At 50.5% G+C, this 12,275-nt stretch overlaps 1 protein-coding gene across 2 annotated transcripts in view; it reads left to right on the forward strand.

Moving 5' to 3' along the window:
- Positions 1 to 12,275, forward strand: part of LOC100353522 (zinc finger protein 425) — a 54,866-nt gene that overhangs the window by 27,726 nt on the left and 14,865 nt on the right. Inside the window, exon 1 of one of the 2 annotated variants that reach the window (XM_008258053.4) lies at positions 9,311 to 9,456. The exons of the other annotated variant lie outside the window; for it this stretch is intronic. Within the exon in view, the coding sequence (XP_008256275.2) occupies positions 9,439 to 9,456 (18 nt within the window). The 5' untranslated portion in view covers positions 9,311 to 9,438. Of the gene's footprint in view, positions 1 to 9,310; positions 9,457 to 12,275 lie in introns of those variants that run through there. 2 annotated transcript variants of the gene reach the window in all.

Here is a 12,275-nt window from a genome sequence, read left to right on the forward strand (position 1 = left end):
CAGAGAGAGAAAGAGATCTTCCATTCACTGGTTCACTCTCCAAATGGCCACAGCATAGAAGACAGCTGGATTGGAAATGGAGCAGCCAGGACTCAAACGGTGCCCATGTGGGAAGCCGGCACTGCAGGTGGCAGCTTTACCTGCTACGCCACAATGCTGGCCTCTTTTTTTTTTTTTTTTTTTTAAGATTTATTTATTTATTTGAAAGAGTTACACACAGAGAGAAGGAGAGGCAGAGAGAGAGAGAGGTCTTCCGTCTACTGGTCCACTCCCCAATTGGCCACAATGGCTGGAGCTGTGCCGATCCAAAGCCAGGAGCCAGGAGCCTCTTTCAGGTGTTCGACATGGGTGCAGGGGCCCAAGGACTTGGGTCATCTTCCACTGCTTTCCCAGGCCACTTCAGAGAGCTGGATCAGAAGTGCAGCAGTCAGAACTTGAACCGGCGCCCATATGGGATGCTGGCACCGCAGGCAGCTTTACCTGCCATGCCACAGCACCGGCCCCCACCTTGTTTTTTGAAAGCCTGTGTCCCTCCGCACAAGATGGCAAATACTCAGTGATGACTTTATTCATTTAAATGTATTATACCATATCCAAGATAATCAAAAATGTAAAGAATGTTCTGTGTGTCCTTCACTCCACAATAAGATTAGCAACACTTGGGGCTGGCGTTATGGCAGAGCAGGTAAAACTGCCCCTGTGCCACCAGCATCCCATGTGGGTGAAAGTTCCTGTCCCAGCTGCTCCACTTCTGATCCAGCTCCTTGCTAGTGGCCTAGGAAAAGCAGCAGCAGATGACCCAGCAGCAGGTGTGGGCCCCTGCCACCCATGGGAGAGGCCTGGAAGAAGGTCCTGAGTCCTAGTTTTGGCCTAGCTCAGCACTGGGGAGTGAGTAACCCAGCGGATGGAAGATTCTCTCTCTCTCTCTCTCTCTCTCTCTCTCTCTCTCTCTCTCCAGCTCTTTCAAATAAATAAATAAAATATTTTTAAAAAGACATTAGCAATACCCACAGCCCACATATGTCACCTGCCCTGATTTCAATCTCCTTTTCACTGCACCCTTCCCCACCCCAGGTCCTGGAGATAAACAGTATTCCAAACTGGGTGTTTATCATTCCTGCACGTATATACTTTTCCTGTGTGTCGCTCCTAAATAACAAGCAGTGCTATTTTACCTATTTTTCTTCCTCAAAGATTTATTTATTTATTTGGAAGGCAGAATTACAGAGAGAGACTGAAGGGGTGAGAGAGAGAGAAGGAGAGAGAGAGAGAGAGATCTTCTATCTGCTGGCTCACTCCCCAAATGGCCACAAGGCCAGGGCTGGGCCAAGCTGAAGCCAGGATCCTGGAACTCCATCCGGGTCTCCCATGTGGGTGGCAGGGGCCAGTTACTTGGGCCATCTTCCACTGCTTTCCCAGGCATATGGGCAGGGAGCTGAATCAAAGCTTAGCAGCTGGGACACGCAAGCCAGAGCTCACATGGAATGCCAGCATTGCCGGCGGTGGCCCACCCCGCGGCGCTACAACTCCGGCCCCTTACATATCTTAAAGTTTCTGTAAGTGAAGTCCTCCCATGTATACTCTGCAGCACACTTTCTCACTCCTATGCTAAGGATATTATCCATGCTGATATTTAGCCATAGTTCATTTTTTCTTTGCTGCCAGTTTTCAATATATGAGAAAAAAGCCGCACGTAAGTGATCCTCTCTGACAGTAGTAGACATTTACATTACTTGGCTGGTTTTGCTCTTAAAACAATGCGGTGGGAGAGTCTTGATGTGGTCCCCGGGACAAACACACGCAGAAGCTGCACGGGGAGCCTCGCTGCGTGATGGGCCTGCGCTTCCTCAGAAGCAGACACGCTTCTCCCCGACTAGCAGTGAGGAGACTCCTGTGTGCTCACTGCCCGCTCATTTTTCTCCTTTTCTGTGAATTCATTGTGCATAACTTTACACGTTTTCCTCTTGGGGAGTCTTGGGTTTTCAGAAGTTGTTTATCTACTCATCCCTTCTTGTAAATATCTTTTCCTGTCTGAGATGTTGTTTTTGCTCAATCTTTCATGTCTTTTGATTGAAAAAAAAGTTTTAATCTTGAGCCGGCGCCGTGGCTCAATAGGCTAATCCTCCACCTTGCGGCGCCGGCACACCGGGTTCTAGTCCCGGTCGGGGCGCCGGATTCTGTCCCGGTTGCCCCTCTTCCAGGCCAGCTCTCTGCTATGGCCAGGGAGTGCAGTGGAGGATGGCCCAGGTGCTTGGGCCCTGCACCCCATGGGAGACCAGGAAAAAGCACCTGGATCCTGGCTCCTGCCATCGGATCAGCACGGTGCGCCGGCTGCAGCGGCGGCCATTGGAGGGTGAACCAACGGCAAGGGAAGACCTTTCTCTCTGTGTCTCTCTCTCTCACTGTCCACTCTGCCTATCAAAAATAATTAAAAAAAAAAAAGAAAAAAAAAAAAGAAAAAAAAGTTTTAATCTTAACCTAACATAGTGGCCTTACCTTTGAACTTTTACTTTCTGCTTCTCTAAATATTTAAGCAGCAATATTTATGTCTACCAAAATTTTTAAAATGTCTCTTAAATATTACCTGCTGCATTACTTGTTGGGGGCTGACAATGTGCCCCCCCCCCCCCATATGTTGAAGTCCTAACTTCCAGTACCTCAGAATGAGACTGTATTTGGAGACAGGGTACTTGAGAGGTAATTAAGTTCACATAGAGGGCCCTCATCCAATATGACTGACATCTTTGTAGGAGGAGATTAGAACACAGAACTTAACAGACTGTGGGGGCACAACAGGCGGCCATCTGCAAGCTGGAGAGAGGCTGCATGAGAAATCAACTCTGCTGATACCTCGAGTCCAGACTGTGAGCCTCTAGGATGATGAGCAGATTTCTGTCACTGGAGCCATTCTGCAGCATTTTGCTAGGGCAGCCCCAGCAGGCTCCTATAGTACCTTGATAAACTTGATCACAAGATGATGGAAACCCTGAGGAACTTGAGTATCTGAAAAACAAGAGAAAAAAAAACAACACCACAAGATGATGTGCAGTCTCAGAACCATAAAAAGAAAGCATCTATATCAGAGTATCGAAGCTATGGGCAACTTTTATTTTTTAAAATTTGCTTTAGATATGGTGTTATTGCATAGCGGGTTAAGCTGCTGTCTGTGACACCAGTATCTCATATGGGTACCAGTTTGTGACCCAGACTTTATTTGAAAGTCAGAGTTACACAGGGAGAGGAGAGAGAGAGAGAGAGGTCTTCCATCCGCTGGTTCACTCCCCAATTGGCCGCAATGGCCAGAGCTGCAACAATCCAGAGCCAGGAGCCAGGAGCTTCCTCCGGGTCTCTCACGTGGGTGCAGGGGCCCAAGGACTTGGGCCATCTTCTACTGCTTTCCCAGGCCATAGCAGAGAGCTGGATCAGAAGTGGAGCAGCCAGGTCTCAAACTGGTGCCCATATGGGATGCTGGCGCTTCAGGCCAGGGTGTTAACCCACTGCACCACAGCGCCGACCCCTGATCCACTTCTGATCCAGCTCTCTGCTAGTGTGCCTGGGAAAGCAGTAGAGGATGACCCATGAGGGAGACCTAGATGAAGCTCCTGGCTTCAACCTGGTCCAGCCCTGGCTGTTGTGGCCATTTGGGGAGTGAACTAACCAATGGAAGATGGATCTCTCTCTCCCCCTTTCTTTTTCTGTAACTCTGCCTTTCAAATAAATATTTAATTTTTTTGCTTTATTATTACATTTTCATTGTTTTTAAGGAAAATCTGTAAGGTAGGTATAGCAATTACATCTAGCCAAGCAATTCAGTCACACTGGCTGCTTGGGAAGTGTGAAAGGGCAGAGTAAGACAGAGATCCGTTTTATTTTTAGAGTAAAGAATATTTCTTGTACTTTAAGGATCCTGTTCCTAATTAAAAATCTATAAGGTCAGTGTGCCCTGTCCCTAAATGACTTCCTGGGTGAGACTCTTGGTGACAGATTCAGCACACCTGCCTTTTTTTTTTTTTAAGATGTATTTGTTTGTTTGAAAGAGCTACAGAGAGGGAGAGAGAGATTTTCCATCCATTGGTTCACTCCCCAGGTGGCCACAATGGCCAGGACTGGGCCAGACCGAGGCCAGGAGCCAGGATCTTCATCTGGGTCTCCCACATGGGTAACAGGGGCTCAAACACTTGACCCATCTTCCACTGCCTTTCCCACACCTGCTTTTCAAGGAAAGCAGCTCCATAGTAAGACATAATTTTGGCCTTGAAGGGTACAAGTTGACCACAGTGACAGTAACCTGGCAATAATTTGGTACCACAGAATATCTGAGCTAGGGAGGGGACAAATAATACCATCTAAGTTTGTTCACCAACCTCCATGCATGAGCTACTACAAGTAATATGGGAGCTGCTGCAGGAATGCCAAGACAGCCCTGTTGATGCTCCACCTTGTCCCCTGTAATAGTCCAGCCTGTTAGAGAGCCACAGTCTGTTACAGCATTGAGGGCCATGTTCCAGTGCGAGTCTGTAAACAAATCCACTCAGCATTCACACTGCACAATAGGATTTTTAAGCTTGTTGACAATACCTACCTGCACTATAAATCCACAGACACTTACCATAGCAGGTGATATGGTATGGTATGGTGATATGATAGTTTAGTCAGCAGAATGCCAGTAGCAAGGCAGCCAAGCTATCTGTATAAGGACCATGTCTTCTACTGCCTGTAATTTCCAGTTGAAGAACAATTTTCTCATCTACCATGTAAATCATTTTCCTTGACGTCAGCTATGAGATGGCTTGCAAATTTAGCTGCTCTGTGTGATGGAGGTTTTGGTGAACTGTGCGAGCTTCCATGACCCTGAAAGTGTCACTGGGGTGCAGTGGGGACACCTCTTATAAAAGACTGGGCATCAGCAGGCAGCCCGAATTGTATGAAAGGATAAAGCTGCACCTGGCCTGCGATTTTCTAGATCCTGAATGTATCACTTCCATTCAATAACGGGGCTCTCATGTGCCCTACTTCACGAGAGTGGACAACTTGATATTTGTTGGCAAGCTGAGTTTTCTTCACTCAGGGCCACAGGCAGCTGCTAATTGATCTTTCAAGAAATAGAATCCTTAGCAGCCTGCTGGTTCAGCTCTCAGGACACTAATCCCAGTGGTTCTGCTCAGGTGCCTGCTCCATTTTCAAGGAGGGTCATAACCTTAACTGGGTATTACAACAACTTTGTTTCACCATCATTCAAATGCCAGTGCTTTTTAACATAGTGAAGATGAGACTGAAATATGAGTATGAGCTGTTTTCTGTGTTATTAAAATACGCTCTGCCTTTCAAGTGCCTAAATAAATAAAATCTTTTTTTTTTTTTTTTTTTTTTTTGACAGGCAGAGTTAGACAGTGAGAGAGACAGAGAGAAAGGTCTTCCTTTTCCATTTGTTCACTCCGCTAATGGGCGCTACAGCTGGCACGCTGCGCCGATCCGAAGCCAGGAGCCAGGTGCTTCCTCCTGGTCTCCCATGCGGGTGCAGGGCCCAAGCACTTGGGCCATCCTCCACTGCCTTCCCGGGCCACAGCAGAGAGCTGGACTGGAAGAGGAGCAACCGGGACAGAATCCGGCGCCCTGACTGGGACTAGAACCCAGAGTGTTGGTGCCACAGGTGGAGGATTAGCCTAGTGAGCCATGGCGCTGGCCGTAAAATCTTTTTTAAAAATCACAATTAACATTTGGGTGACAGTTCAGCAATCAACAAGGAGATTTAGTTACTTTCATTGCACACAGCCTTTGAAAGAGTTAGAGAGAGACACAGAGGAGGGGGAGATTTTCTATCCACTGGGTCACTTCCCAGATGGCCACAATAGCAGGGCTGGGCCAGGACAAAGCCAGGAGTCAAGCCCTTCTTCCAGGTCTCCCATGTGGGTGACAGGGGCCCAAGCACTTAGGCTATCTTCTGCTGTTTTTCCCAGGCCATTAGCAGGGAGCTGGATCAGAAGTTGAGCTTCTGGAGCTTGAACTGGCACTCACATGGGATGCCAGTGTCACAGGCAGAAGCTTACCCACCACACCACAACACTGGTCCCTGCAACAAAGTTTTACAAACTTTTTTAATCCTTTCAGGCACATAGGCCTGTGATGGGGGGGGGGGCACTTTTAAAGAGCTTACAGCCCTCAAGTCCTTTTTATTATGATGGCAAACATGGGGGCTTTGTGGTGCAGTTTGCCTACATCCCATATGGGCCCCAGTGTTGTCGCTCCCCCTCTTCGTGGAGGAACGACACTAAACCCTGCCTAGGCTTCATATCCGAGTCACGGCACCATTATGTCGCTCCCCGTCTTCGTGGAGGAACGACACAGGACCCTGCGCTGTTCTTTTGTCTGCTCGGCCCTCCCCGGGTTTGCTGCTGGTTCTTCCCGGGTTGGCTACTATCCCTTCCACCTCCGTGGAAGGGCGGTTCCCCCTGGCCACTTTCCCCACTTCCGCAGGGGAGCGGCACACCGCCGGCCGGGTCTCTGGGGGGCTGCACAGGTGCTCCCTCAGATGGATGTTCCTCTTAGATGTTCCTGGTGCATGTTGTCTCTCTCCTCCTTTATAGTCCTCTTCCACCAATCCCAACTCTGCTACCCACACGCCGAGTACGCTGCTCTCCTCCAATCAGGAGCAGGTCCTACAGTTTATTGGTTGAACTGGAGGCAGCTGTGTAGAAGCTGTTTCCTCCTCTCCCAGCGCCATATTGTGGGAGAGCAGATGCATAGAATAAGTCTTAACTCCAGTAACTTAGTCTAGTCCGGGTTGCTCCCCACAAGTGTGAATCTCTAAGCCAATCTAGTTAGCATTCACACAGCACAATACCTTTAGCCGCTATGCCACAATGCCTGCTCCTCCCTTATTTTTTAGAATCTAAGACATACATAGGTCCTAGTATTACCAGTTTTTTTCAGTCATGGGCTTATAGCTATAAGTTGACCAACTGGCCAAAATGCTCCTTAGGGGACTCAGATAATATTGAGCTGGTACCTGCATATTCAAAGACAAAACAGAACAAAAAAAGAAATGTGCCAGTCCCAAAGAAGCACAAATTTTATTGCGCCAAGGCCACATGAGGTGTAAATTTTATTGAACCAAGTCAAATTTTCAATTAGGAGTTCAGAAGAGCCAGAACCCAAAAGAGAAGGGAACAGAATCCCCAGCTTGCAGCCCCCCTCCCCCACCCCAACGGAAGTTAATTAACAGTGCCACAGATGCCCCACGGAGGGCAGGGAAGTCATTCCTAACTGCCCCTCCCCCAGCAATGGGGCATTAAGTCTTGGTGTGCACACCAGGCGACTTCCCCAGGTGGCCAGGCTGTTACTGCGGCTTCCAGAATCTGTTTTCTTTTCCTCAAGGTTTGAGCCACCGGGACCACGCCCTCACCGGGAGAGAGGGGAGAGTCCCTTAGAAGCAAAGCAGTTCCAGCAGCTGCGGGGGCTGTCCCCACTCTCCCTTCTAGAAGACAGAGCCCCTGCTGCTGGAGGCTTCATAGCCACTTGGGGTGACCCCTCACCGCTCTAACAGCAGACTCCCCTGTGGGAAGTCGCAGCGCGGTGCACACCACCACTACAGTGGCTGGCTAAACACCAGATTGGCTACCAGAAGCCCAGTCCTTTTCGATGGTGTTAAATCAGAGGAATGAGGCCAAGGTTTGAGGATGAAGGAGAGAAAAAGCGTAATCCATTTGTGGGTACGGAGGGTAGCAGACTTGAGTCTGAAGAACTATTGTCTTGTTCAGTGAAGACCGTCTGGGGGCCTTTTTTTTTTTTTTTTTTTTTTTTTTTTGACAGGCAGAGTGGACAGTGAGAGAGACAGAGAGAAAGGTCTTCCTTTTCCCATTGGTTCACCCCCCAATGGCCACTGCAGCCGGTGCACCGGCGCACCGGCGCACCGCGCTGATCCGAAGCCAGGAGCCAGGTACTTCTCCTGGTCTCCCATGCGGGTGCAGGACCCCAGCACCTGGACCATCCTCCAATGCTGGAGTGGAAGAGGGGCAACCGGAACAGAATCCGGCGCCCCAAGCGGGACTAGAACCCGGTGTGCCGGCGCCGCAAGGCGGAGGATTAGCCTAGTGACCCGCGGCGTCGGCTGGTCTGGGGGCTTTTAAGGAGTGCAAAGGGGAGTGTGGGCTGTTGAGAACGTGACTAATGGCGAGTCAGGAGTGGGTATGTGCTGAAGACAGTTGTGGGTCTGACAACAGGGTATTTTATCAATCTCAAGTCGATGCAATCCTTGAGAAAATTGCTTGACTTTAATTCGAGGAGGTCACAGCAAGATGGTCTGCACAACTACGCAGGTGCAAAACGTTATTTGACTGGAAGCTGAAAGAGAAAACGGATTGTGTTTCATCAACCAGCATGAGGCCCGCTGAGCCTACAGCCTCTGCTCGTTGCGTCCTCACTTATTTGTACCCCATACTCCCCGTTACAGCAAACCCAGTCCTCTGGGCATGCCGACTGAGGAGGGCCGGACACTGCGACTTCAGCTTGCTACCCCAGGGCCGGCTTCTGGAAATTCTCAAACAAGTGCTATTTGTTAAACTGAACAGATGCTCTAGTCAGTCGTAGGTTCAGTAGCTAGCTTTTGATCATCAGAAAGTAAGAAGAGGCCGGCGCCGCGGCTCACTAGGCTAATCCTCCGCCTTGCGGCGCCGGCATCCCGGGTTCTAGTCCTGGTCGCGGCGCCAGATTCTGTCCCGGTTGCCCCTCTTCCAGGCCAGCTCTCTGCTGTGGCCCGGGAGTGCAGTGGAGGATGGCCCAAGTGCTTGGGCCCTGCACCCGCAAGGGAGACCAGGAGAAGCACCTGGCTCCTGCCATCGGATCAGCGCGGTGCGCCAACCGCAGTGGCCATTGGGGGGTGAACCAACGGCAAAGGAAGACCTTTCTCTCTGTCTCTCTCTCACTGTCCACTCTGCCTGTCAAAAAAAAAAAAAAGTAAGAAGAAAAATAAAAGATATTTTCGGTACAGTTACATCACCTTCTTTCCAGGCTCATCAACTAACTCCCTTGCTTGGTTCTGGGGGTCACCTCACAGACGAACCCTCCCTGAACCCCATCCTTGTCTCAGATTCTGCTTTGAGGAGGAAACAAACCAGACCACCACCACCACCCCGCTCTGTCAGTCTTTGTCTAGGAAGAGCGCGTCTCCCCTCCTGTCGCTTCTCCCGCCACGTTCACCTCTCTCTCCAGTTGTGCACCTGTTGGCCTCGCTGGAGAGCCGAGGGTCGCCCCCCGCAGGTGGGCTGTGGCCGCGACTGCTCCTCCCGCCCGCAGGGGGCGCTGTGGGGAGGCGCGCCTGCGCTCCCGACCGCGGGGACCCAGCACGCGCCCCGCCGCGGTGGCGCGGGGTTTGCGGAGACGACCCGGAGGTCGGCGGAGCGGTGGACCGAGGGGCTGGAGCTGGGCGGGAGCGCCGGGGCCATGGCCGAGCGGGCTCGGGTAAGGCGGGCTGCCGCGCGCGGACGCGCGGTGTCGGGGCTCGGGTCGGGGGAACGCATCCTGCGGGTCCTCGTGGGCGGGTGGGCTAGGGCTGAGTCGGGGTCGCCTGGGTGCCGGGTGTCGGATCTAGGCCCAAAAGGGAGTCCTTGGCCGAACCACGGAACAAAGCCGAGCGTGGACGCTGGCCGGGGAGAGACCCCGCGGGCGGAGCCGACGGGGGAAGGCACGGATGCGAGGGCGGGTGGCCGCGCCGCCGCGGTCCGTCCTGGCACGGTGCGAAGATCCCAGGCTCTGAGCGCTGGAGCTTGGATGTCAGAATTCGGCGGCTCGCGGGAGGGTGCAGGGAAAGAGGACGTAAAACCCAACTGGGGGTGCCGGTTGATGGTTTAGGGTTTGTTGAAACCGGAGTTCAGAGGGCGTGGCTGATTTTCATGTGTTCTTTATGCGCCTTTCCATTAGGCACGTTTGCTGTTAAGTGAATTAATGAGATCATAAACTTGACAATGACCTGTATGATCGCAACACAAAACATAACGTTCCAGGATTAAATCTACAAAAGATATGCAGTACCTTGATAGAGACAATTGTGAATAAATGGGGGATATGCCATGGCCATAGACGGAAGGACTAGTAAAGATGCTATTAAATTCAAGTGACAGTATGATTTGTGTGAGCTTAAACAGATTCTAAAATTCATTTGAAAAAATTACAGTAGCCCCTCCCCCCGCAATCCACAGCAAATAGTAAGAACCTTGTAATTCAATACCCTTTTCATCTTAACTAAGCATTTATCATGTAATGTGGCACAACTTTTGAGGTAGGATAACAACCCTACACAGATTTCTTTCTCCTGCTCACAAATTCACAGACGATTCATTGTTATTGTAGGTCTTAGCGATGTCAGCAGGACAAATTTTTTATCAGATGAATTTTCTTTCACATTACAGCTTCTCTTTGCCAAATCCGAAGTGACAGCATTACCACTCTAGTGCTTTGGGCCATTGTTAGTAAGACAAAGTTACTTGACCACAAGCGCTGCAGTGTTGGGACAGTTGACTTTATAAACAAAAAGGCGACTGAGTGACTGCGAGGCAGGTAGCATATACAGTGAGGATTCCCTGGACCAAAGAATGGTGCCTGTCTGGGGTGGGACACAGTAGGATGGCATGAAGTTTCATCATGCTACTCAGAACCTCATGCAGTTTAAAGCAAATTCTGGAGTTGTCCATTTCATATTTTCAGACTAGTTAACCACGGGTAACCCTAACCATGGGAAACAAAACCAGTTAATGGAGGACTACTGTAAAAGTAAAAACAGAAATATGATTCAGAAAAAAGAACTAAGGGAGAATTTTCCTACCAGATAACACTGTCAGTCTATAGAGTAGATGCAGTACTGTTTTGTGCAGGGGTAGACAAAGAGAGCAGGAGAAACAACAAAGAACGCAGATGCAGAGAATGTCCTGAGTTGCATAGTTCTGTTCCCCCTTCCCCCACCCCAATTCATGGCCTTGCTGGAACTTCAGATTGTGAACTTATTTGGTAACAGGGTTGTTGCAGAAGTAAATTTTTTTAAGTCTCACTCTTTAAAAAATTTATATATTTACTTACTTATTTGAAAGGTAGAGACACAGGGAGAGAGAGAGATTCTCTTCACTGGTTCACTTGCCAGATGGCCTCAATGGTGGGGTTTGGGCCAGGCCGAAGCCAGGAGCCTGATATGTTTTCCAGGTGTCCACGTGGGTCAGGGGACTAGGCATTTGGGCCATCTTCTGCTTTCCCAGGTGCATTAGCAGGGAGCTGGATTGGGAATGGAGCAGCTGGCACTCAAATTGGTGCTCACATGGGCAGGTGGCAGCTTAACCCATTGCGCCACAGCATTGGCCCCCATAGGGCTAACTGATCAAGATGAGGTCATGGAGTAGGGTAAGGGCATTGAACCAGCTTGGCTTATGCCCACATCAGGAAAGTCACACAGCCGTGTGACAGTGGGAGGAGCGGTTGGATTATGCAGCTACAGGCCAAGGAGCACCAAGGATGCCGCGGTCCCTCTCCTCGAAGGCATGCAGAGATTCTCCGCAGGAGCCCTGAGGGAGGGCAGGCTCTGCCAACGGACGCCTTGGTTTCAGGCCCGGCTTCCAGACCGTGCGGGAAGAAGTTTCTGTTGTTTTAAGCCTCCGAGTTTGTGGTATTTTGTTCAGCCGCTCCAACACAGAGACCTTCAGATGTGGTATTGTCACAGTTGATCTTTCCATCCCGGGAAAACATTGATAGGTCATTAACTTATGCTACAATAAATTATATTCTGATAAACTAAAAATCTAACCGTAGCCGGCGCCGCGGCTCACTAGGCTAATCCTCCTCCTGCGGCGCCGGCACCGCGGGTTCTAGTCCCGGTCGGGGCGCCGGATTCTGTCCCGGTTGCCCCTCTTCCAGGCCAGCTCTCTGCTATGGCCAGGGAGTGCAGTGGAGGATGGCCCAGGTGCTTGGGCCCTGCACCCCATGGGAGACCAGGATAAGTGCCTGGCTCCTGCCATCGGATCAGCGCGGTGCGCTGGCAGCAGTGCACCGGCCACGGCGGCCATTGGAGGGTGAACCAACGGCAAAAGGAAGACCTTTCTCTCTGTCTCTCTCTCTCACTGTCCACTCTGCCTGTCAAAAAAAAAAAAAAAAAAAAAAACTAAGCAGACCAGGGCCGGTGCTGTGGCTCAGCGGGTTAACGCCCTGGCCTGAAGCGCCGGCATCCCATATGGGCATCAGTTCAAGATCCGGCTGCTCCACTTCTGATCCAGCTCTCTGCTATGGCCTGGGAAAGCAGT

This window comes from Oryctolagus cuniculus, chromosome 3 (genome assembly GCF_964237555.1).
Source record: "Oryctolagus cuniculus chromosome 3, mOryCun1.1, whole genome shotgun sequence".
NCBI lineage: Eukaryota > Metazoa > Chordata > Mammalia > Lagomorpha > Leporidae > Oryctolagus > Oryctolagus cuniculus.